We start from the raw sequence: 27,404 nt of genomic DNA, 5'->3' as shown, positions 1-27,404 counted from the left end.
ATTTAAAAGCTGCTTAATTTTATGTGTTACCTATATACACACACACCTTTTATTTGTACCAGTTACTGATACAAAAGCCTATAGATTTGCAACTAAAGCACCAATAACTTCCCAATTAATGTACTTTTTAAATTATGTTCCTGATCGTATTTGTAGATGGCATCATATTACTTAATTTTATTTAAATATTTTTTTGTCACTCATAACTTTTATTATGATTGTACAGTAAAGATTCAATACCCACTGTTAGATTGAATGAATTTAAAATTTAATGTGGCCAGGGTCCCTTTAGGGATCCCAGCTTAAAACATGTCATGAGTGACATCACCAGACCTGCTCCATCTAATTGGGCCGGGTAACTAACTGGGTGGGCTTAATAGGCCCCATTAAGGTAAGTTTATTCTGTACAGCGGGATGGAGCCAGCAGCGGGGTCGGGATCCGCCACGGACACTGGCTGCACCCGACCCGCTAAGGTAAGAGAAATTCCAGCCTAAGGGTACTGGAAATCTGGAAAACTCTCCCAAAAAGCTGTTGAGGCTAGGTCAATTGAAAATTTCAAAACTGAGATTGATAGATTTTTGTTGGGCATTAAGGGTTACGGAACCAGGGCGGGTAGATGGAGTTAAGATACAGATCAGCCAATATCTACTTGAATAGTGAAACAGACTCGAGGGTCTAAATGGCCTACTCCTGTTCCTATGTTTTTATGTAGTGGTGGGTATAGAGTTGGGGAATGTGCCCAAAGATATGGTCAAAGAGAATTTTTCTTGAATAAAAGGCTTTTTGTAGGAGGTGCAGGAAATAGCAAGACAGGGATTTGGGAAGAGTATTTTTGAGGTAGCTGAAGGCTCTGCCATTGATAGTGGAGGGGAGGAATGCAAAGGAGGACAGTCAGAAGATTGGTTGGTATGCACAGGCATGTAGAGTCAGGAGTCTGCAGAGTCGGGCAGGGATGAGACTGTGGAGGTGTTTCTAATTGAGGGAAAACATTTTGAATTTGACACTGAGGGGCTTTACCCACCCTTCCCCAGAATTTGCCTGGGGTAGTGATGGGTGGGGGCGGCAGAGAGTTCATTTTGATGCTTAAGAATAAAACTTTTAAAATCTAATTCTGTCACAACAAAGAAACCTTCCAAATTTTTCTTTCCTTCATTTTTTTAAATGCCACTCTTTAATTTTCTTTCTTCTTTCTCCTCAGCCCCTCCCATCTCTTTAATTTTTTAATATATGAATTTAAACATTTGTCAAATCCTGTGGAATTAACTAGTTTTGTGACTGAATGAATGACGAATAATTTCTCCATACTTGCCTTAGATGCCAGGACAGGTTGAAGTTCAGAGAGAGCTCCATGGAGCTGGCAATGTAACAATTCTGGTGGCACATCCTGCTCTACAACAAATTCGGGTGTCTAACCAGAACCCATAGCACAGTATTAACTGTTCTTGGCTATGTCTGTAGCTAGAGAAATTGTGATTTAATTACTTGTTTTTTGTTTGAGTTTTACCTTTTTATTATTTGTTATTGTCAGTGCCTGGGGCCTGGTGCTCTCAAGGAACTGCTTGGGTCTGGTATACTGCCACTGCCTGGGCCCTGGTGCTGTGGAGGAACTGCCACTGCCTGGGCCCTAGTATTCTGGAGGAACTGCCACTGCCTGGGCCCTGGTGCTGTGAAGGAAATTACCAACTGTTTTTAGCAGTGATGCTTTGCTGATAGGAAAAATCCTAAATCAGAACACCAAGATCAATTGGTATCAGAAACACATCATGCATGTAAATTAATAGGAACATGGATTTAAACTGGTCCTAGGTTTTTAAAAATTCATTCTTGGGTTGTGAAAGTTGTTGACGAGGCTGCAATTATTACTTTGAGAAGTTGATGGTGGTTGTTTGTGAACTGCTGTAGTCAGTGTTTGTAGCAGTTTGATGCAACTAAGTGGCTTGTTTCACCTCATGAAAACCTAATTTCATAGATTAAAATGTATTAATTAAGTGCCATCCATAGGATCACTCGAGAGGGTGGATTATCCTCTGAACTGTATCAATCTGTCAATATGTCTGGTTTTTACATTAATTACATTAGTTCCAAGATGCTAGGAGTTGCAAGTATTTTTATTATCAGTGCAGCATAATTCCCTTAGCAATAAATGGAGTTATTAAGAAACATAAGAATTAGGCACAGGAGTAGGCCATATGGCCCCTCGAGCTTGTTTCGCCATTCAGTAAGATCATGGCTGATCTTCGACCTCAACTCCACATTTCCGCCTACTAAGACACAGTCCAGTCTTCTAATAGAGACTAGAGATCTACAGAATCATTTACCATGTCCTATCACAGAGCAGTAGCACTGTATTTTGGGCAATTAATATCTTTACACACATGCAGTCTGACCCCAGCCTCCTAATAGCAGAGATACCAGGTTCATAGATTGCGAGCATACCATTTTGCAGTTCCAACTCTTAACTTGGCCTTTGAACAGTGGCCTATCAATACTTTTACATTCAGCTAATAGAAACTGGACAGTTCAAAGCTGACTGCTACTCTAAATATAATTAAAAAGTTGCGCACTCTCGTGTTTACAGCTATGGCATTGGAAATTTATATTTAGCACTAATGTAAATCAGAAGTTCACACTTGACTGAATAAGATTGTGCACAGGTGGCAGAGATGAGAGGTGAACCCCACAGAAGTCACCTTTGTTAGCCATGCAGAGGCATTGTACGAAAAAGGCTTTGTGTTGGCAGGACTGAGTTCCCACATTTTCCAGCAATTACATTGTTTTTAAAATTAAGTGAATTTTATCCTAAGAGAGTCTTTCTGTGGTTTTTTTTTCTTTAACAAGTCAATGGAACCTGATAATTTGTCAAGTGTAGCAACAAAGGAGATTTTAAGGGATGAATTGTCCATAATGACCTGGTCATACAAAATCTGTTATAACAAAAATATTGACAAGTACAAAGTCCTCTTTCATTTGTTTCACTGAGAAAAAGCACAAAATGAAATAGTTTAAAGACAAAATGTCACCTGTTTAAAAACCAAACATGATCCAAGGGCACTTTCATTCCAATGAAATAAACGTTCACTCTGTAATGATATCAGCAAATAGTGATGGTATTTGCCTGTTTGATTATGATGCCTTACCAGCATATTTGCCTGTTTGATTATTTATGCCTGACCAGCAGAGGGCATGTGAGAGACAAGCAGTTTAGTTTTAGTTTCGTTTTAGATGGATCTCTAAGATGGTGTCTCCTGTAATGCTGTTAACTGAGTTGAACATACTTTAGATAAAAAGACATCTCTTTCATGAATGTGTCGTAATTGAACCCACATACAAATCAATACATGGTGTCAGAAGTGATTGAAAGAGATGAAGAGGAAAAATCTGAAGTTAAATCAGCTCTCCACATATTAGCAAACCAAAAGAGAACATCATTACTTACCATTGGAGAATAGCTAACGAAGTGAAAAATGGTAGGATTACACCCACCGGCGAAGCTTCAGTTGACAGGTAATGTGGCTGAAAATTGGAGGAGATTCAAACAACGTTTGGAGTTGTATTTAGCAGCAATCGGAGCTGACGAGAAAAGTGATAAAATGAAAGCGTCAGTGTTCTTGCATGTCGTGGATGATGAAGCGCTGGAGGTGTATAATAACTTCACATTCGCTGCTGATGGAGACAAAATGAAGTTGGATAAAATAATGGAACAGTTTGAGGCCTACTGCATACCTAAACGTAACGTGACGTTTGAGAGGCACAGATTTTTCACATGTGTACAGAAAACGGGAGAGACTATTGATCAGTATGTGACTGAACTGAGAAACCGAAGCAAAACATGTGAATTTGGGGGACTGACAGACTCGCTGATAAAAGACAGACTGGTGTGTGGTATTCCAGATAATGGTCTAAGGGAAAGACTGCTAAGAGAGCAAGATCTAGACCTGGGAAAAGCCATAGCACTGTAGGGCTACAGAGACTGTGAAGTCGCAGGCAAAGGAGCTGTTCAGTGACAGTAGCTGCAACGTGGATGCAGTGAGAGAGAACGGATACAAACCGTTTAACAAAAAGAGCGCCAATGTGAAAAAAGAGGCGTGGCCAGCGAACAAAAATGAAAGGGACAATCGAAAGCCATGTAGTCGATGCGGTACACAGCATCCACCAAAAAAGTGTCCAGCATATGGTAAAACATGCAATAGTTGCAACAAAAACAACCATAATGCCTGTTGCTGTAAGAACCAAGCGCAACAAAGCAAGGTCCATGCAGTAGATGAAAGCGAGATAGAGGAGTTCTATGTAGATGTTGTGTCTGAAAACAAAAAAGAAAAACGAGACTGGACGTTGACACTAAAAGTGAATGACATACACATTCCATTTAAATTGGATACTGGAGCACAAGTTAATGTGATATCAGAGACTGATTTTAAGAAAATTAGACCCAGACCAAAGATACATGGAATAAAAGTGAAAGTGACAGGATACTCAGGTACTGATGTACCAGTGAAAGGAAGATGCATTGTCAAAGCGACACACAAGGACAGAGAGCACACGCTAGCATTAATCGTGGTGCCAAAGGATGTGCAAGCCATACTAGGTTTAATAGCCTGCGAGAGACTGAACCTGGTAAAGAGAGTCCTCGTTGTGGAAAGCGAAGGAGAGACAGTCTATGATGAACTCATGAAAGAGTACAACGACCTATTTCAGGGTCTAGGCTGCCTTCCAGGAGAACACACGATCAGAGTAGATAAAAGTATGCCAACGGTCATACATCCATGCAGAAAAGTTCCGTTTGCTCTTCAAAAGCAACTGAAGGCAGAGTTGGACAAGATGGAAAGCCTGAATGTGATTCGGAAGATAGATGAGCCAACTGAGTGGGTGAGTTCCCTCGTCGTTGTGGACAAAAAGAATGGAAAGCTCAGAATTTGCCTGGATCCAAGAGATCTAAACAGAGCAATAAAGAGAGAGCACTTCAAGCTTCCTACACGTGAGGAAATCATGTCACAGTTTGCAAATGCAAAGTATTTCAGCAAGTTAGATGCATCATCAGGATTTTGGCAGATGAAATTGGACGAGGCAAGTTCAAGACTGTGCACGTTCAACAGTCCATTTGGCAGATACAGATTCCTAAGGTTACCATTTGGCATTGCCTCAGCTCCTGAAGTGTATCACAAAACTATCCATATGATCTATGAGCACCTGGAGGGAGTTGATACATCAATGGATGACATCATAGTATGGGGAACCACGAGAACTGAGCATGACGAGAGACTGAAAAAATTGCTGGAAGCAACAAGGAAAACAAACCTGAAGCTGAATAGAGAGAAATGCCAGCTCGGGGTGACAGAACTGACATTCATGGGAGATATCCTTAGCAGTGAGGGCATCAGACCAGATCCCAGAAAGGTGTCCGCCATTGAGAATATGCCAAAGCCACAATGCAAAAAAGACGTGCAGAGGTTTAATGGAATGATCAACTACATGGGTAAATTCATATCCAACCTCTCAGAAAAGATGGCGCCACTGAGAAGACTAACTGAAAAGAACATAGAATGGGAATGGAATCATGAGCATGAGAAGTCATGGAGCGATCTAAAGAAACTGCTCACAGAGGAACCAGTTCTGAGGTTTTATGACCCAGCGAGACCCATCAAGATATCATCAGATGCATCACAGAGTGGGCTCGGTGCCGTTCTTCTGCAAAAATATGACTACTGGCAACCTATTGCATATGCATTGCGCTCAATGACAGACGCGGAGACGCGATATGCTCAAATAGAAAAGGAGCTGCTCAGCATCACATACGCCTGTGAAAGATTTCACCAGTTTGTGTCAGGACAAGCAATCAGTGTAGAGACTGACCATAAGCCCTTGATTGCATTGTTCCAAAAGCCACTAAATAGCTGTCCGCTTAGAATACAAAAAATGATCAGGCTGCAACGCTATACACTGAATGTTGCGTACACCCCGGGTAAGCTGATGTATACAGCAGACACGTTGTCCAGAGCTGTTGACCCAAGTGAGCCCGCAAACACCAAAATGGATGAAAAAGTGAACGCCTACGTGGACATGATCACAAGTGCACTGCCCATAGCAGATGCAAAAATGGAGCTCATAAAGACTGAGACAAACAAAGATGAAACACTGAGATGACTGAGGAAAAGCATCTTGGATGGATGGCCCAACATGAAGCAAGACTGCTCACCTGACATGGCAGAGTACTGGAACTGCAGGGCGGAACTATCACTGGTCGAAGACATCATCTACAAAGGAAGTAAAATAGTTACCCCAAAGAGTCTGAGAAAAGAGATGCTAAAAAGGATCCATGGACATCTGGGAATCGAAAAGTGTAAGAAAAGAGCACGAGAGGTGATGTACTGGCCACGAATCAACCAAGATGTGACAAATGAGGTGTCAAACTGCACAATATGCCTGAAATAGCGAGCAAGCAATCCGGTAGAACCACTAAAGCCACACCCAGCGCCAGACAGACCTTACCAGAAGGTAGGCGCTGACCTATTCGTATGTCAAGGGAAGGACTATCTTGTAGTCACAGACTATTACTCCCTGTATCCAGAGGTTTGTAGACTGTACACCACCACTGCAGATGCTGTGATAACATGTATGAAAGCCATATTCTCCAGGCATGGCGTGGCAAGCGAGGTCTTCACAGACAACGGACCCCAGTTTTACAATGCAAGTTTCCGACACTTTGCCAAAGAGTGGGACTTTGTCCACACAACGTCAAGTCCTCACTTTCCACAGTCCAATGGACTGGTGGAAAAATCGGTCCAGACAGTGAAAAGACTGATGTACAAGGCAAAAGACAGTGGAACTGACTTCTACCAGAGCATGCTTGTATACCGCACAACGCCGCTAGAGTGTGGTATGTCACCAGCCCAACTCCTTATGGGACGTCTGCTAAGGTCAAACCTACCCATCCCGAAGAACCTCCTGAAAACAAAAGAGGGGGAGAAAGTGAGGAAGTTCAAAGAACAACAGAAAGAAAAGCAAAAGTACTACTATGACAGAGGAACACAAAACCTACCTGAACTCCACACTGGTGACCAAGTAAGGTTCAAAGACAAAACAAACATATGGACTCAGAAGGGAACTGTCCTGAGTGAAGTTCAACCAAGATCATACACCATTCAGACAGATGAGGGTGCTGTTCTGCGAAGAAATTGTCGAGATCTTCTCATGGGACCAGCCACAGCAAGTCAAAAGACTGATACTGTTGAACAACCTGATCACACAGCTGAGAAATCATCATCTGAGGCAACAACTCCGATTCAAGGACAATCAATCAGAAAATCCTCAAGACGCGTGAAGCCTCCTGAGAGACTCATTGAACAAGTTTAAGGACTATTGTTATAGAAGGAAGTAATGTTATCTTATTCTCTCCAAGTTCTAGTGTATTTACATATTTCATGTGAACACACAAAACAAGGTTAACTAACCTTGATAATGATAATGTAAGTTCATTAATTGTTACAGTTAAAATGCAGAGTAATACAAAGAAAACATGTAGTTAGATAAAAGTAAAATACTTTTGTTTTAAGAAAGGGAGATGTAATGATATCAGCAAATAGTGATGGTATTTGCCTGTTTGATTATGATGCCTTACCAGCATATTTGCCTGTTTGATTATTTATGCCTGACCAGCAGAGGGCATGTGAGAGACAAGCAGTTTAGTTTTAGTTTCGTTTTAGATGGATCTCTAAGATGGTGTCTCCTGTAATGCTGTTAACTGAGTTGAACATACTTTAGATAAAAAGACATCTCTTTCATGAATGTGTCGTAATTGAACCCACATACAAATCAATACACACGCCTCCTGGATTTAGACATGCCATGGTTACTTGCACGAAGGGTGTTTAAAGTTCCACAGAGTAAAACAGATTTAATTATCTTCTAATGGAGATTGGGGGCAGACAGCAAGAACACAGAGTCTGCAAAGGGATATAGACAGGTTAAGTGAGTGTGCAGTAAGGTGGCAGATGGAGTATAATGTAGGGAAATGAGGTTATTCACTTTGGTAGGAAGAATAGAAAAAACGAATATTTTTTAAATGGTGAGAAACTTTCAAATGTTGGTGTTCAGAGAGATTTGGGTGTCCTCGTACAAGAAATACAGAAAGCTAGCATGCAGGTACAGCAAGCAATAAGGAAGGAAAATAGCATGTTAGTTTTTATTGCAAGGGGTTCTAAGAGAAGAAGGGGGTTGGAGTATAAGAGTAAAGGTAAGAATAAGAGTAAGGAAGTCTTGCTACAATTGTACAGGGCCTTGGTGAGACCACACCTGGAGTACTGTGCATAGTTTTGGTCTCCTTATCTAAGGAAGGATATACTTGCCTTGGAGATGGTGCAAGGAAGGTTCACTAGATTGATTCCTGGGATGAGAGGGCTGTCCTATGATGAGAGATTGTGTAGAATGGGCCTATACTCTCTGGAGTTTAGAAGAATGAGAGGTGATCTCATTGAAACATACAAGATTCTGAAGGGGATGACAGGGTAGATGCTGAGAGGTTGTTTTCCCCTGGCTGGAGTGTCTAGAACTAGGGGGCATAGTCTCAGGATAAGGGGTAGGCCATTTAAGACCGAGATGAGGAGGAATTTCTCCACTGAGGGTGGTGAATCTTTAGAATTCTCTGCCCCAGAGGGCTGTGAATGCTGAGTCTTTGAGTATATTCAAGGCTGAGATAGATAGATTTTTGGACTCTAGGGGAATCCAGGGATATGGAGATTGGGCGGAAAAGTGAAGTTGAGGTCGATGATCAGCCATGATCTTATTGAATGGCGGAGCAGGCTCGAGGGGCCGTATGGCCTACTCCTGCTCTTATTTCTTACGTTCTTATGTATAAAGATACAAACTACCCAAAGTACAATGCATGTATGATGTGGCTTTGTAAATGATTCTGCAGATCTCTATGGAGGTCTAGGCGACTGAACTGTGTCTTCAAAACCAATGTAATTACTAAGAATTATACTGCACTGATACTAAAAATACCTGCAATGCCTAGCCACCTGGAAGTGAATGAATTTAATGTGAAAAATCAGACATGTTGGCAGATTTATGTAATACTGACAACAATTCACCACCTTGGTAGTGTTATGGATGGCACTTCAAAACCTCATTTCAGATACTAAAATGTGAGCGTGCAATCCAGATTTTGCATAAAACTCTGTTTACTGAGCTCTTGTGTTGGGTTATTCTCAGCAGTACAGATTCTTCAATATGCCTCGTGCTGTGATGTTTCTGCATAGTTTATGGATCTAGAACAGTTTGCTGGGGTGGGTGGTTTGCACTATCAAGAACTGAAATGTGTTTTTTTTTCTAATCTGGTACTAATGCTCTAACAGGCACCCAAGCCTTTTTTTTTCATGGGCTACATGGATATGTACCGTGAAACCTTGGACTAGTTTAAATCTGTGTTCTCCTTAATTTTGCATGTGTATCCATGTTGTTGATACTAACAGATTGTGCTATTCTGATTTAGGATTTCTCTGCCAGTGAAGCATCAATACACGAGCGGCCCTTTCCAAGCATTCAGGCCCATAAAATTGGAATAGGACAAGTTAGCAATTAGGAAATATAAACACAAAGGACTGTTGCCAAGGCTCTGGGGCTATATGTAGCCTAAGAGTTACAGGTTAGACACCACTGCTCTAAATGCATAAAATGTGCTAATAGTAACACATTTTATAACTTTTTTAAAAATGTTTTCCACTTTTTTTGCACATAGTGTTGTCATTTAATGTTTGAAGTTTTAGGTCAGATGCAGGGATAAATTCCCTTTACACTAGCTCAACCTCCAGAGTTTCTTGCACTGGAAATATTTCCATTTCCCACACTCTCCATCCCTCTAGACTGACCAACTGATTGCCCAATTGACCCCAAATTATCGTGTTTTATGCTGTGCGTTGATGCGAGGTCCAAACTGGATTGCGATTACCCAAAGAATTTTTATGGCTTTCCAAGTGAAAACTTGAATCCTAGCTGCCTGAACTGTGTTTGAATGTAGGTCCCAAAGGTAAGAAAACAAACTGTTTGAATCCATATGGTATCCATGTTTCCTCAGGTGCTATCCCTCCCTTTCAAAACTGCCATCATTACCCCCTCCTCAAAGAACCCACCCTTGACCATTCTGTCCTTACAAACTATTACCCCATCTCCAAACTCCCTTCCCTCTCAAGTCCTTGAACATGCCGTCGCTTCCCAAATCTGTGGCCCTCTTTCCCGCAACTCCATATTTGAACCTCTGCAAACCCTTTCACCCCTGCTGCAGCACTGAAATGGAACTAATCAAAGTCACAAATGACATAATCTGTGACTGTGACCTGCTAAACGATCCCCCCTCATTCTTCACGCCCTTCCTGCAGCCTTTGACACAGTTAGACACACATCCTCCTCTAATGCCCCTCCTCGGTTGTCCAGCTGAGTGGGACTGCCCTTGCTTGGTTCCACTCTTACCTATCCAACCCTAGCTAGAGAATCTCCAGCAATGGCTTATCTTCCTTCCTCTGCACCATTACCTCTCTAGTCTACCAAGGATATATCCTGCATCCCCTCCTATTCCGAATCTTCATACTGTCCCTTGGAAACGTCATCCGAAGACATGGCAACAGATTCCACATGTATGTTGATGACACCCAGCTCTACCTCTCCACCACCTTTCTTGACCTCTCCACTGCCTCTATATTGTCAAGCTGCTTGTCTGACATCAGAGGGACCTGGGGGCCCTTGTGCATTAAACACAAAAAGTTAGCATACAGGTACAGCAAGTAATCAAAAAGGCAAATGGAATGTTGGCCTTTATTTCAAGGGGGTTGGAGTATAAAAGCAGGGAAGTCCTGCTACAACTGTACAGGGTATTGGTGAGCCCACACCTTGATTACTGCATACAGTTTTGGTCTCATTTAAGGAAGGATATACAGGTAGACTATCCTTTATCCGAACTTCCGAAAACCTCTAAAAACCAAAAGTTTTTTTGTTCAGCGTAAGTCGTGCGCACGACATGACCAGAGTGGCGCACGACTTACGCTGAGCAGGGCAGAGGGTCACAGAGTTCCCTCCTGGGTAGGAGATTGCAGGCTGAGCCGGGCAGTGTGAAGGAGGTACCGGGAGAGTGAACCCAACAATACAGCGGCCCGTCCGATAGCTGCAGCGGCCCGTCCGATATTCTTTTCTCCCCCCCCACCACCCCCCCCCCCCCCCCCCCGACCCGAACCGAACCGAACCACGGCCCGTCCGATATTCTTTTCTCCCGACCCGACCCGAACCGCGGCCCGTCTGATATTCTTTCTCCCCCCGGACCGACCCCGACCTGAACCGCGGCCTGTCCGATATTCTTTTCTCCGACCCCCGACCTGATTTGCGGGCCAGCTTAGTAGGAGTCAGCCGATATCCGGCTTTCCAGAGAAGCAGGAAGGGGAATGAGACACGGAACAGTCGCAAGAGGTAGCCTGAACTTTTACAATTTATATTAAATACAAATTTCCCAGTGTTATAATAATACCTTCTGAAATCCGAAAACCGAAACTCAGCTGGTCCCAAGGCTTTCGGATAAGGGATAGTGTACCTGTACTTGCATTGGAGGCAGTTCAGAGACGACTCACTAGGTTAATTCCAGAGATGAGGGGGTTTACTCATGAAAGGTTGAGCAGGCTGGGCCTATACTCATTGGAATTTAGAAGAACGAGAGGTGATCTTATCGAAACATAAGATACTGAGGGGGCTTGACAAGGTAGATGCAGAGAGGATTTTTCCCCTCGTGGGGAAATCTAGAACTCGGGGGCACAGTTTCAGAATAAAGGGTCGCCCTTTTAGAACTGAGATGAGGAAGAATTTCTTCTCGAAGGGTCGTAAATCTGTGGAATTCTCTGCCCCAGAGAGCTGTGGAGGCTGGGTCATTAAATACAGTTAAGGTGGAGATGGACCGATTTTTGCAAGATAAGGGAGTGAAGGGTTATGGGGAGCGTGCAGGGAAGTGGCTTTGAGCCCAAGATCAGCCATGATCTTATTGAATGGTGGAGCAGGCTCGAGGGGCCAAGTGGCCTGTTCCTGCTCCTATTTCTTATATACTTATCCAATCCTGGTTGAGCTCCAATTCGTCCAGTTAAACACTGGGAAGACCAAAGCCATCGTCTTTGGCCCAGACCACAAACTCCATTCCCTCGCCACTGATTTCATCCTCCTCCCCGGCCACTATCTTGGGCTGAACCAGAATGTTTGCAACCTCTGTGTCTTACTTGACCTTGAGATGAGCTACCGTGCCATATCCTGTCCGTCACAAAGACCACCTACTTCCACCTCCGTAACATCGCCCATCTCCGCCCCTCCCTCGGCACAACTACTGCTGAAACTTTGTCATTTCCAGATTCTACTATTTGATGTCCCATTCACCCATCACCCCATGCTCGCTTGAACCTATATTGGCTTTCAGTCTACCAATAGCTTCATTTTAATCTCATCCTTCAAATCCCTCCATGGACTTGCCCCTCCCGATCTCTAACCTCCTTTCAGTCCTACAACACCCCCAAGAACTCTGTTCCTCCAACTCTGGCCCCTTGCACACCCACCATTGGTAGCTGTGTCTTTAGCTGTCTAGGCACTAAGCTCTGGAATTCCCTCCCATAACCTCTCCAGCTCTCTCTCCTCCTTTTAAGACCTCCTTAAAACCTACCGTTTTGACCAAGCTTTTAGTCATCCCTCCGAATAAATTTTTTTTTTTAGCTTTGCCAATTTTTAATTTTGTTTATTCGTTTATGGGATCAGGGTGTCTCTGGCAATGCCAGCATTTATTGCCCATCCCTAGTTGCCCTTGAGAAGGTGATGGTGAGCTGCCGCCTTGAACTGCTGCAGTCCGTGTGGTGAAGGTACTCCCACAGAGCTGTTAGGTAGGGAGTTCCAGGATTTTGACCCAGCGACGATGAAGGATCAGCGATATACCTCTAAGTCAGGATGGTGTGTGACTTGGAGGGGAACTTGGAGGTGGCGGTGTTCCCATGCGCCGGCTGCCCTTGTCCTTCTAGGTGGAAGAGGTCGCAGGTTTGGGAGGTGCTGCCGAAGAAGCCTTGGCGAGTTGCTGCAGTGCATCTTGTAGATGGTACACACTGCAGCCACGGTACGCCAGTGGTGGAGGAAGTGCATGTTTAAGGTGGTGGATGGGGTGCCAATCAAGCAGGCTGCTTTGTCCTGGATGGTGTTGAGCTTCTTGAGTGTTGCTGGAGCTGCATTCATCCAGGCAAATGGAAAGTATTCCATCACACTCCTGACTTATGCCTTGTAGATGGTGGAAAGGCTCTGGGGAGTCAGGAGGTGAGACACTCGCCGCAGAATACCTAGCCTCTGACCTGCTCTTGTTGCCACAGTATTTATGTGGCTGGTCCAATTAAGTTTCTGGTTAATGGTGACCCCCCAGGGTGTTGATAGTGGGGGATTTGGCGATGGTAATGCCATTGAATGTCAAGGGGAGGTGGTTAGACTCTCGCTTGTTGGAGATGGTCATTGCCTGGCACTTCTATGGCGCAAATGTTACCTGCCACTTATCAGCCCAAGCCTGAACGTCGTCCAGGTCTTGTTGCATGCGGGCATGGACTGCTTCATTATCTGTGGAGTTGTGAATGACGCTGAACACTCTGCAGTCATCAGCGAACATCCTAATTTCTGACCTTATGTTGGAGGGAAGGTCATTGATGAAGCAACTGAAGATGGTTGGGCCTAGGACACTGCCCTGAGGAACTCCTGCAACGATGTCCTGGGGCTGTGATGATTGACCTTCAACCACCACAACCATCTTCCTTTGTGCTAGGTATGACTCCAGCCAGTGGAATGTTTTCCCCCTGATTCCCATTGACTTCAGTTTTACTAGGGCTCCTTGATGCCAGACTCGGTCAAATGCTGCCTTGATGTCGAGGGCAGTCACTCTCAGCTCACCTCTGGAATTCAGCTCCTTGTCCATGTTTGGACCAAGATTGTAATGAGGTCGGGAGCCGAGTGGTCTTGGCGGAACCCAAACTGGGCATCAGCGAGCAAGTTATTGGTGAGTAAGTGCTGCTTGATAGCACTGTCGATGACACCTTCCATCATTTTGCTGATGATTGAGAGTATAGACTGATGGGGCGGTAATTGGCCGGGTTGGATTTGTCCTGCTTTTTGTGGACAGGACATACCTGGGCAGTTTTCCACATTGTCGGATAGATGCCAGTGTTGTAACTGTACTGCAACAGCTTGGCTAGAGGTGCGGCTAGCTCTGGAGCACAAGTCTTCAGCACGATAGCCGGGATGTTGTCGGGGCCCATAGCCTTTGCTGTATCCAGTGCGCTCATCCGTTTCTTGATATCACGTGGAGTGAATCGAATTGGCTAAAGACTGGCTTCAGTGATGGTGGGGACCTCGGGAGTAGGCCGATATGGATCATCCACTCTGCACTTCTGGCTGAAGTTGGTTGCAAACGCTACAGCCTTGTCTTTTGCACTCGCATGCTGGGTTCCACCATCATTGAGGATGGGGATATTCTTGGACCCTCCTCCTCCCGTTAGTTGTTCAATGGTCCACCACCATTCATGGCTGGATGTGACAGGACTGCAGAGCTTTGATCTGATCCGTTGATTGTGGTATCGTTTAGCCCTGTCTATAGCATGCTGCTTCTGCTTTTTAGCATGCATGTAGTCCTGTGTTGCAGCTTCCCCAGGTTGGCGCCTCATTTTTAGATACACCTGGTGCTGCTCCTGGCATGCTCTTCTACACTCCTTATTGAGCCAGGGTTGGTCCCCTGGCTTGGTGGTAATGGTAGAGTGAGGGATATGCCGGGCCATGAGGTTACAGATTGTGTCTGATATACACTTATAGAGTGTTTTCCCACTCTAAAGGCAAGTTGCTTATGGCAATGATTCAATTATATAACGGGTGTAGTTATGTAAATCAATGTAAGAGATGACCTCTAATCAATTTCACAGTACAGTGCAATGGCCCTCAGTTGATGAAATTGAAGTAAGTTATAAAGTTCAGTCCTGTTGGCAGGTATAGCTAAAAGACAACCTGGAAATGTGTACTTTCCTGCATCACTGATTAAAACTTTCACTACCTCCAAGTGCTTTTTCGTTGAACAGTTTTTCAGAAATTGCTGAGCAGAAGCACAATTCTGTCACACTAATTTTAACTAATACAGGTAGTAATGTGAAAATTATGAAAGTCTTGTGTGTAGTGAAGCTGAAATAATGCTAATAAGTTACTCAAATGGCAAGAGTAGCTTGTGTTGTAATATCTCGGAACTAAAAATTACAACCTTTTTTTTTAAACTTCAGTTTTGCTTGCCACTATCCCGTTACCCTGTTTTCTCTCCCATCTTTAATTTTTCCCCTACCCTTTCCATCTCTCCTATATCTCCTCATTTATCTTAGCTTTCTAAATATTTCACTTTACATTACGTACTTTTTATGTCCTAGCTTCCATTGGAGTTGGTACCTGTGGCTAGTTTGGTTTTTTTTAAAGACGAAAAGTGAGAATCTCAAACTGATCCACTTTTATGCATTTAAAAACTGGAAAGGGATGGCAACTGGGGTAAGCTAAAAGGTGACCCAGAGGAAACACACGCTCTGAAAAGTAAACCTTCCCAGCATGCTAGAATTGAGAGCTAAATTTCTCCTCTGCTCTCATTTCCCAGGTACACATTTTGGGGCAGAAATATAAACATTGAATTTCTGTGCATAGTGCAGGGAAGCATTGTTTCCCTGAGCAGCTGGAATATACATATAGGCCCGGATTTTGCGCTGCCGATGCATACGCTGTAATAAGCCTTCAGAAAGGTCCCGCAAGTTCTGCGTTTCCGCATGCACTACTCGTGCGAAAACTCGGAACTTGCGATCTGTCAAAGTTCGCCTTGACAGATCATCTGCACCAAAAATAAAATGACTTTCGCTGGCGCAGAGTTGGGCTATTTGCCCAACCACTGCCCAGCAAATGCCCACGAAACCCTTACGCCTGGTAAAAGCCAGCGTAGAGCCTGCTTTCACCAGCGTGTTATTATAAATCTTAAAATTTTAAAAATAAAAATCATGCACAAACATTTAAAATGAGTTTGTAAATTTTGATCTGGATTTTAAAAAATAATTTTTTATTGTATGCTTTATTGAAGGGATTTTTCATTAAATTTGAAAATGGGAACTTTTATTTTTAGTCCAGTTTATAAATTATTTGGAGATTCCACATATGCTTATGGGGATTCCATCCATAAATGGAATCTCCATATTGGAAATCCTTCTTATTGGAAATCCTCCTTTCTGATTGGAGGACCTGGCCCACATGATCCCAGGGACGATTCGGAACCACCTGCAGCCCTGGCATCCGTGGGCCTTCACGCAGGCATATGTCTACAGGATCTGAAGCCTGGGAGCCTGAAGGTAAATGCGGATTTTTTTATCGGGTCGGAGGCATACTCCTGGAGCTATGCCTCTGACCGCAAATTCTGGGCCCATAAAATATAATCTTGTGCATATGGTTGGGTCTCATCGGTTATTTAAGGCAGATTGTACACAGGACTGGGGTCTCCAGCAGGCCAAGGTCTTGCTGCTTCCAGTAGAAATTCTTGAAATGCAGTTTACCTTCCCCCTCCACCCCCTCCCCCCCCCCCAACCCCATAGACTATTGTTTGGCATCAAAAGCAGATGTGTATTTCACTGCCCAACCTCATAAACCATCTACTACATTGGCTACAGTTCTCAAATGAATATTAAGATTACATTAAAATACTGATACTTTACATGCCCTTCTATTTTAAATGATTTCCTTATATTAAAAAAAAAATTGAATCATGACTTTTACCATCTGTTGTTAGACTATTCATTGTTACATTTTTTTCCCCCTATATCATGGACTTTGGTGGCACCGACATGGTTCAGTTTTTTATTGTTAATTTATATAAGAGTCTCACCATCAAACCTGGTTTAATACAAAACTGGTTCTGTAATGTAATTCTGAACTGAATCTTGACTGAAAGTTGATGTCTAGATTGTAGGCAAAATATGCTCGGACTTAAAATTAGGATGCAGGTGACGTTCTGGGTCCTGTGGCCTAAACAAAAGTAGAATAGTACAAGATTTTCAAAGCAACAGACTTGCAAATGTTGGGTTAATTCCAATGAGCTGCCTGTACTCTGGAAGTTTTTTAATTGCAAAAGTTCTTTAACATTTAAAGGTACAATTTTTTTGCACTTTTTGATTGTTGTGTTCTCCTCCTTTTGATGTCGAAACTGATTCTAGGCATCGCGTACCTAGCTGACCTATATTGAGGAAAGTCTGAAGTCCAATCCCCCAATCTTGAGTTAGCTCTCAATCAGGGAGGTGGATGCTTCAGTTGGTCTCTGTCTTTGACTTACATGGGGGAGGTGGAAGAGAAGAGTGGATTCCTACTCTCATCGCTATCCAGCACACCCTGCTGGAACTACACTCTGGGTGAGGACGGGGTCTGGCTCAGCTATGATGTCCTCTTCCCTTTTCACCTCCTGCCCCACGCACAGCTAAACTTGTATTGATGTTCACTTTCTATGCTCCTGTGTCAAAAACGTGTGAAGTGCCCAGTGATTTCAACACCATGCTCCAGATAGGTTTCTTCAGAAGAGGGGAGGATAAGTAGGGATAGAAGGACTTTTTGAAACTTACAGAACAGAAGGTGAGGAGTAATGTCTGCCATTTTATGGCTCAAACTTTCTATTTTATTTCTGCAGTCAGACTGGGAATGTTCAAACACTTATCTTTCCTGTGATGTATCTCAATGAGGTAAGACTATTCCAGAATGCTTAAATTGAATCTAATGTTCAGATTGAATATGCAGTTATTACTGCCAGTGTGTGAAGCCATTGTTTTGATGTATTCCCACCTAGATTTTACATTATCTTCCAGTAGATTTTGCTTGCTTGCTTCTACAATCACCTCTGACTCCGGGTTCTGTCCTTGAGGCTTCCTCTCTTTTTCTGTATAAGGGGTGGGGGGCTGGGTGGTCTGCTTTCACATGTGTGCCAATGGCATTCAAGTCTACAGCCGGAATTTTGCTGGTGCTCGGGGGGGGCGGGTTTGGAGGGGGGACATCCGGCAAAATAGCAAAGATTGACAGCTGGTCGGAAACCCGCTGTCATCCCGCCTCCAATCAGTCTTCCCAAGTGCCGGGTCCCCGATTTGCGCATTGATTGTTAATGCATTTAGACTTTTCTGTAGGTAACAAGTTTTGATTTGTATGTGTAATCCCACCTCATTGGGAGAATCTCTCTCACCACTGACGGATCGCTTCTGTAACCTCACCTGCAGCTGCCATCTGTTCTATCCTAAGGAGGGAGTCACTGGAGAGCCTGGGTGCAAGAGCTCACCTTTGTAGTGATTCAGTGTTTGCAGTACCTCCATGCTGTCAAACACTGAGAAATCAGCTGTTTTATTTGAAAAAAAAAATGTGCATGGCCCCTTTAAGAAAATCGGCAGATGATGCATCATCAAATGACGTCATCTGACACCAGCTTCCTCCTAATTGGCTGGCAAGGCCAATTGACACAAAATCACGTCTGTGGACCGGATGTCGTTGGGGCGGGACTGGAACTCAGAAGCCGCCTCCAACCAGAAAATTGCAGCCAAACTCTCCATCTGCTCCAATGCTGTAGATGTTGTCACTCTTTCCAACTCCTTATTAATGTTAACTGCCTATTGATGAGCCAAAACCATCCTCAGAGACAATTTTTATAACTGCATATATACAGGAAACTTTCTGGTATTCGGCACTGACGGGACCGAGCTGGTGCTGTACCATCAAAACTGCCGTACAAACCAGCGCTAATGTTAAAACATACGGAGCTTTTGAGCTCCGTGTGAATCAACAAACCCTGTTGACAGCTTCAAAACAGTCGGCCGCAGCTTAAAAGCATCTCTGTAGCTAAGCAACAGCTTCAGCTAGACCTTGCAGAGCCTGACTGGGGAAAAAAAAAGCAACGAGAAGTAAAAAAACTTATAGAAAACGGCTCCTGAATTTTGCCGGTAGATAGAGCTTTCCGGACATTTAACCTCCGGTTAAACGAAAGTTTCCTGTAGTTATAAAAACATAAAACACACCTGGCAAGGATTTCAAAGTTGCAATCTAATCTTGGGGTTAAGATTACAAAATGTAAGTTATTTAAATTCCTTTCAAATAGATTACTTCCTTGTAAAAGCTAGCAAGCATTGTTTTCTATATACCATTTCATTTCTAAGTGGAGCACTGTTTTATAACTATATATGCAGTTTTATAAAAAGGCTGGGAACGGCTGTGGGAGGGGACATTTGCTATGTTCAGTATGTATTCCACAAGGAATGTTTTGGAATCGAGCAATAATCTTGTGGAACAGGTTTATCAATAATAAAGAGCACTGTATAGGTGCAAGTTTACTGTGGCTAGTTACTCAGTAAAATATATTTTATTCAGAACTGCTGTGCTATGTGTTTTGTGTTTTATTTTTGCTGTTGCACAAATTATATTTTTTTTAAATCACCGTATGCTAGATTAACTAATTTGTTTGGTTTGGTAAGAGTTTGATCATTTGCTCCCAGTACCATGCCTTTATATTTTTTTCTATTGGACTAGGTTTATAAGATTACAGAAATCTGGCTGGTTGGGATTATTGGTGTTTATCTTTTATAAATGGAACATTTTTTTTGCCCTGCTTTTTAAAGTACAAATTATATAAAGTTTTAATAAATCAAGAGTCTTGAAGACAAATATTTTTAAATGGGCAGAAGCACAATGGATCTTTATTGCTGAGAGCAGTGTGTAGAAACTATTGCTATATTTTGGAAATTAAAGATTACTTTGAGAGGCTACAAGTAAAATGAACATTATTATGGAGTCACCACCTGATTTTTCTTTTCCCCTGCAGTTCCCTGCTTGAATCTGTCTGATCGGGTTTCCAATCCCTGCCACAATGCTGTTACGGCCCAAACCAAAATCACAAATGAATCCTCCGACTGTGCATTCATTATCCCTCCTTGACCTCTCTCCAGCCTTCACACCGTCCTGCTCCCACACCTTTCCATTTTCCAACTCGGTGGGGTTGCTCTGACTTGGTTCCACTCTTACCTATCCAGTTAGTCAGAGTATCTACAGCAATGGCTTTTCTTCCTGCCCCATCACCATTATCTCCAGAGCTCCCTAAGAATCTGTTCTTGGTCTCTTCTTTCTCAACTACATGCTGACCCTTGGTAACTTCATCCACCGACATGGGGTCAGCTTCCACAAGTGCGCTGACGATACCCATTTCTACCTCTCCACCACCTCTCTCTCGACCCCTCCACTGTCTTTGCGCTGTTGGACAGCTTGTCTGAATCCAGTTTTTGGATGAGATGCAATTTCCTCCAGTTAAACACTGAAGATTGAAACCTTCTTCACCTTTGGCCACAGTCGCAAACTCTGTACCCTTGCCACCGATTCCATCCCCCTCCCAGCTGTTCGCAATCACGGCATCCTATTTAACCTCAAACTGAGCTTCCAAACCCGTATCCTCTCCATCATAAGGACTACCTACTTCCATCTTCATAACATTGCCCACCTCTGCCCCCTGCCTCATCCAAAACTTTGCTGACTATCCTATCCTGCACCAAATCCTGCTTAGCCATCACCCTTGTTCTTGCTGACCTACATTGGTTTTCAGACCCCAACGCCTGAAATTTAAAATTCTCATATTAGTGTTTAAATCCCTTCGTGGCCTTGCGCCCCCATCTCTGTAACCCGCCCCCCACCCCAATCCCCAAAGCTTCCGTTCCTCTGACTTTGGCCTTTTGTGTATTTCTCGCCGCCCCCCCTTTGCCCCAACATTGGCCATGCCTTCAGCTGTCTAGGCCCCACACTCTGGAATTCCCTCCCTCAGCCCCTCCGCCTTTAAGATCTTCCTTGAAACCCGTAACTTTAACTAAGCTTTTGGTCACCCCTCCTAATATTTTCTTTGGCTTGGCCTCCATTTTTGTCTGATTACGCCTCTGAAGCGCCAGTGGAAGTTTTTCTACAGCAAAGGTGCTATATAAATGTATATTGGTGTTTTGTTGGTTAGTGCAGTGAGTTATGCTCAAAGGAAGAATGGTTGCAAAAATTTAATTCCAATAACTAGGATGATTTACTTAAATTGTGATTCCCTTAAATGAAGTTCACTATACATCATGTAAAATTACTGGCCTCTTCAAGTGTTTTTTGGACAGAGGAAGGAGTGCAGTTTATCACCATGGCTGTATTGTAATTTTGATTGAAACTTAATGTAAAACAAAATTTCTTTATGCCTAATTAATGAGATAGTCGTCTTGGTATTGATGGCTCAACTATGGTAAGGATTAGTCTGTGAGTGGAATTACAGTATCTTTTACTTGGACCTGGGCTTGCATTAAAAAGGGTAGAATGATAGGTCATTTAACTCATCAAAGCCTTCTACAGATGTAGATTTGGGATCTATTTGGGATTTTGTCTGTTGATTAATCTTAAGACAATGACTACAAGTTTTTTTTTAATTAAGAAAAGAAAGCTCTGAAAAAAATTGTACCCAACCATCCCCAGGATAATCTTGTAAAAGACTTGAAAATTGCAAGTTTTAACATTACAACAGGCATGATTCAATCCTGACCTGTCCATTCCAAAGACAAAGTGCTAACTGGAACTGTCGTTTCAAGTATTTAATCAGTCTTGCAGCAGGAATTAGTGGTATTTGGACATTTGAAAGATATGGACAATCTAGAACACACTTTTTCCCCCCCCCCCCCATGAGAAAGCAAGACAATGCTGTGGACGCTAGGCTATTCCAAAATACATACAGGAAGTGAAAATACTGCTTTAAAGTACCTTGAATCTATAGTATTAATGTAACCTATGACGTAGTCTGCTTATAAGTAGTTCTGTGCTAAGTCATTCAATTATGCCTACTTGCCAAATGGTCTTTTGCTGTTGAAAGTCAATGTGGATAGTATGGAACAATTTATTGCAGTGAACAATAAGGGTTTTGATCTTTTCAGAGTAAAGAATGTAGTTGTGCGTTGTAGGTTGTGGTTACACAGTTATATCTTATCCAAAGAGTTTTTTTGTCTTTGCTTCATGTGTTTTTTTCTTGTTGCAGAGTGTTTTGATCGATGACTTATCAGCTGCTAAGTTGAACTCCATGCTCCTGCAGGCAGAAGTGGTAACTGTGATTCCATTTATGATAATGGGTCTGGGGCTTCTCTTTGGATTGATCTTCATCGTACTAGTGTGCACTAATCGCAGTGTGGATAATGAGGTGGGTGTTCATGATCTGTGTGTGGTGTGTTCTAATTTTGTTGTACCTTAGTTATATTTCACACAACACTGAGTTTATAGTAGTAAATAGTATATTTATCCACTCACTTGAATTATTCCTTTTAATTTACTATGTGGAGTAGTGATAATCCGTATAGACCAGGCAAGCTCCTGCTTCAGCCCATTGGCCTGCGCTGTTAGCTGACTTCAGCTCCAGTGCACCGTGGGCCTTACACATTGCCAGCATTTCTGATTGCCTCCTGTTGTCATTTTAAATATGTGGATACTGAGTAAGGATTTGGTTGGGCATCGACTGTGATGGTCCCTTGTGATGGCCCCTTGCTAGGGTCACCTCCTTATGCTCCCATGTCCAGGCATATTTATGAAATCTGTCTAGTGTAAGTCACAGGCTTCAGGAGAAGTGGGTAGGAAGAGAAAATATGGAGAAGAAAGGAAAATTTAGGCTGGATAAGCAAGTTTCACTTTGCAAATTTTTGGAATTCTCTACACCAAAGTTCTTTGGATGCTGAATTGTTAAGTATATTCAAGGCTGAGATAGGTAGATTTTTGGACACTAAGGAAATCGAGGAATATGGGGATAGGGCAGGAAAGTGGAGTTGAGGTAGATGAGCCATGTTCTTAATGAATGGTGGAGCAGGCTCGAGGGGCCGTATGGCCTACTCCTGCTCCTAATTCTTGTGTTCTTATGCAAGACTCATCAACAAATAGGAAAGCTGCCTACATTGAGGATTTGATCATCTTGACTGAAAATTACTCTCCTAAATCAACTTGAGGGGGTGGAAAGACCAAATCTTTCTATTGTCTGAAACTTTAAATCTTTTTTTTCAGATTTATATTTTTTTCCATTAGTATTACATGATGTGTACTAGATGTTGAGCACATTAACTGAAGATAAAGGCCGGATTGTTAACTTTTATTACCTGAAAATTGATGAGCTTGCAAACTGATCTTAACTATGACATCAACTGTATCTGTAATCAATTGCTATAAATTAACAATTGACCTTCAATCCCTAAAATTGCAATGATAAAGGGAAAATAATGCTACAGTTAAACTTACTTTAATTTTACGTTATGGGGCTTCAAATTTCCAATATAGCTCTCAAACCATTTTTCCTCTATTTATTCCATTTATATATTGATCCCCATTCCTTTTTTTTTCTTGACTTTCTTGGCATGTAGTATTCCCAACTGAGAGGATGAGTGAGCAACTTGCTCCTGGGTCATTTTTAGTGCCACTCTGAAACCAGAAATGTATGGTGTATGAGCAGCACAGGATGGCAATTCCACTTACTTTTTGTTTTTCTTGACTCCTACTAAAGAAGCACCCAGCCTCTAACCAACAGCACCTCACAGTGGCATGATGTAGCTGAGATTGGGAGCTCAGCACAAAAGCATTCCAGGAATGTACTTCTGTCCTATGATTCTGGGGTGCGGTACATTGAAGCTCTAACATACATCCTCCTTAACGTATTTGGCAGCTACCTTCCAAGACAAATGCACATTTAGTGACCAAATGTTGAAATTTCTTGCATCAAATATTATTGGGAGTTTACTGAAACTGTGGTGTGTGTTGCTCTGTGTCATTAAGGCCTCCACTGTAGTTCCTGAACAAGATCTGTCCCCTTCCTTAAGTGTACTGCTTCAGAAGAATTTTCCATGACACATGGAAGCAAATGAGTTTAAAAAAAAGCCTCCCATTAAATTTGCCTTCCATGTATTAACTGCTCCCTTTCTTGCCTGGCGGCCCAACTCTAGAATGGTTACATTCTTGCTCACCAGTCATCATTTGCCTAATTGAATCCCATAGCCTATAAATAACTAACTTTCATGTATTGAGGAGGAGACATTTTGTAACTACCTGAGAACAAAGGCTTGAAGCTAGTTACAAATTGGGCTCTGCTCCATTTCAGGTTCTAGGCACCAATTATTTCCAGTGTGTCTGCTACCTGCTCACCAAATTCCTCAGTCTGTAGTAAGAATTTGATTCATATTAGATTGTTGTGTTATGGGTACGGTAGCATAGTGGTTATGTTACTGGACTAGTAATCCAGAGGCCTGGACTAATGATCCGGAGACGTGAGTTCAGATCCCACTACGGCAGCTGGGGAATTTAGATTCAGTTAATTAAATAAATCTGGAATTTAAAAAGCTACTATCAGTAATGGTGACCATGAAACTACTGGATTGTCGTAAAAACCAAAAAGGAACACGAAGTTCCTTTAGGGAAGGAAATCTGCCATCCGTACCCAGTTTGGCCTATATGTGACTCCAGACCCACAGCAATGTGGTTGACTCTTAACTGCCCTCTGAAATGGCGGCTCATCGCCACCTTCTCGGGGGCAATAAATGCTGGCTTTGCCGGTGACACCCACATCCCATGAACGAATAAAAAAAAATTAAAAATTGCTCCTGCCCTCCTTCGATTTATAAAGGTAAGAAGCAATCTAGGACGAAGCAGCCTGCTACCATAGGAAGAAAATGAGCCAAAAATGGTAGGTCCTACACCTTCCATGAGTTCTTGCATTGTTTCATAATGCAGATTATATTTGACCTGGCCCAAGTTTACACTGGTGTGGGTCTTCATTTATGTACTATTTGCTGAGTGTGGTATTTTATAGTAGTCTAATGACAAATCCATAGATCATAGTCAAAACACCAACCCCTCCAGTAGCTAAATGGAGGCAAAGGTTCACCAAAGCAATTCCAATGTAAAAAGTAGGCAATATGTGACCATGTGCCTATATTAAACATGCCCAACTGTACAAATGTGAAATTGTTACTTTGGATTACAACAGTTTTAAGCTGTGACATAAGAATCTAGTTTGTAACCTAATCTTGCCTGACATTGACACTGCTTTCAGAGAGGCTGATTGGGAAAAGAGAAAAGATTGCCTTTCACTATTACCTAAACATGCCTCTTGTCTGGTTGAAAAGGAGCTGCATTGATCTATTGAAGATGTCTGAGCTCTGGTGGCCTTCTGATGGAGGACAGGTTCTTTCCCTTCTAGTGGCCAATTTTTCAAGACACAAGCTTGAGCAGTAGAGAACTCCCTGCTCATCCCTCCTACACGTGACCCTGTCAAACTTCACCTCCCATTGAAAGCCACATGTGCGCTCCTTAATTGGGCCCAATTTAATACATTTTAAGTCTGTGCATTCAGATTTTGGGCACGATAAGGTCATGGTATGTTACTGAACTAGTAATCCAGAGGACTGAACTAATATCCAGAGAATGCAAGTTCAAATCCCAACATGGCAGTTTGAAAATTTGAAAAATAATTGATGTTTTGGTTTTGACTTTTTTCCCTCTATTTTGTGATATCACTCGATCTTAGTCCAAGGTCCTGGTTATAAAATTCGAGAACAGCAGTATACAAACATTGCAATCCAATATTTTTTTAAACCTAGGTCAGGCTATTTTAATGTGGGGTAGGGGAACCTGTCACATTGAGACTGTGCATCTTGTTCTTAAATGTTTTGGGTTGATTTAAATATGGACTGAAAGTTATAATACTTGTCATTGTTCTGATATGAGCTGTGATTTGAACATTTTGTTCTTTCAGCCAATCTATACCTTATCTCATCTTGCAAAATGTTCTCTGAAAAGGCAAGCTAACATTTAACTTTTACAGAAAATGTTGGCCAACCCATCTTCCATAACGTAAACTTCTTAAATATCTATATCAGTTCACTTTTAAAATTAAAAAGTAGCCTCTTCCTTGGTCTTTGAGTTCCACTCACAATTTCTTGGGCCATTTTTAAAAATCTGTCTAGTGCAGCCTGCATCAATTGAGCAAACTGTCTGCATACAAATATAAAATTAGGATAGGAGCAAGGAACCAAAATTAGCATGTTGAATGGAGCAACAAACTTATCAGAAATTGGGTTTGGAAGTTATTGAGGAAAATTTGAAAACTGATTTGACTCATGTGGCTATAGTAAGATGGGCAAACAAAGCACTGGCTTGCATTGGCAGAAGGATAAGATGCAATTAAAAAGAAGTGGCATTATTGTGAAAGAAACTAGTTAGATGTCATCTGGAGTACCTTGTGCAGTTTGGGATACAGCCTAACAGGAAAAATTATTGGTGCTCTTGAGGTTGCAGCATAGGGAAATAAAGAACTTGCATTTGTGTAGTGCATAATGTTTCTCAAGCACCCCAAAGCTTTTCACGTACCACAATTATTTTGAAGTTCAGTGGCTTAATGTAGGCGATATGGCAGCCACTTAGTATACAGCAATGTCTTTCATGCACCAATTAGATGAGTGACAAGCTCATCTGTTTTTGCTGGTCGTGATAGCTAAGGAATTTGGAATTGAGAAATTAACTCTTAAATTAACATGGTAGAACAATTAACAAATAACTATATAATTTGCAACAAGAATCCTTTGCTCCTACTCATTAAATAATGTTGACCAGGACATCAGATGAACCTCCTGCTCTTCAATGCTGCTATGGAATCCTTAATGTTCGCCTGAAGGTCTAGGACTGACAGCATGGGTTCAAGGCCTGGGCAGGGGTGAGCCTGGGGGAAGTTTGGCTTGGTGGGCAAGAAAACGGGGGGTTGCTGAATGGATGGTCTGAATCTTGGTGACAAAGAAGTCTGTGAGCTCCTTGTACTTGTTGGAGTTAAGGGTGGGGGTGGGGAGAGGGGTTTAAGAAGATAATTGGTAGTGGAGAAAAGAAGCTGGGGATTATCGCTTCTTTCCAAAATGACCCTGGAAAAAGCTGTTTTGGCAGAGGAGAGCAAGGCCTGATTGTGCTTGATGTGGCCCAGCCAGATCTGGTGCTAGATGGCAAAACCAGTTGTGTGCCTTGGGCCTGAGGGAGTAAAGATGGGGGCCATACCAGAGTAACAAACAGGGTGGGAGAGAGGAAGTATTTTACTGGGGACAAGGGCATCAAAGGTGAAGATGAGGCAGTGGTTGAGCAAATTGACAGATGCAGAATGGAGAGCTAAAGGCTCGACAGTTGGGAGTTTAAAAGTGCAGTTGTAAGTAACTTGAGGGGGATAGTTTATTCCAGGGACGGGTGCAGAGGATTTGGGGAATGTGAGTAGTAACAAATAGAAGGAAGTAGTTTGAGATGGTCTTGTCTTGATCACAGACAAGACCATGAGAGTAGAGAG

The 27,404-nt window shown here is 42.5% G+C and overlaps 1 protein-coding gene across 2 annotated transcripts in view; it reads left to right on the top strand.

Annotated features, from left to right (window-relative positions):
- The window catches only part of scarb2c (scavenger receptor class B, member 2c), a 95,426-nt gene that overhangs the window by 62,764 nt on the left and 5,258 nt on the right, over positions 1 to 27,404 (top strand). For both annotated transcript variants that reach the window (XM_085964247.1, XM_085964240.1), the window contains exons 10-11: positions 17,715 to 17,766; positions 22,095 to 22,253. In XM_085964247.1, the coding sequence (XP_085820373.1) occupies positions 17,715 to 17,766; positions 22,095 to 22,253 (211 nt within the window). The remainder of the gene's footprint in view (positions 1 to 17,714; positions 17,767 to 22,094; positions 22,254 to 27,404) is intronic.

This window comes from Somniosus microcephalus, chromosome 2 (genome assembly GCF_052327205.1).
Source record: "Somniosus microcephalus isolate GS21.2 chromosome 2, FLI_Smic_1.0, whole genome shotgun sequence".
Classification (NCBI taxonomy): Eukaryota; Metazoa; Chordata; class Chondrichthyes; order Squaliformes; family Somniosidae; genus Somniosus; species Somniosus microcephalus.
The sequence above is the reverse complement of the archived record's forward strand: the minus strand, read 5'-3'. Positions and strand labels throughout refer to the sequence as shown.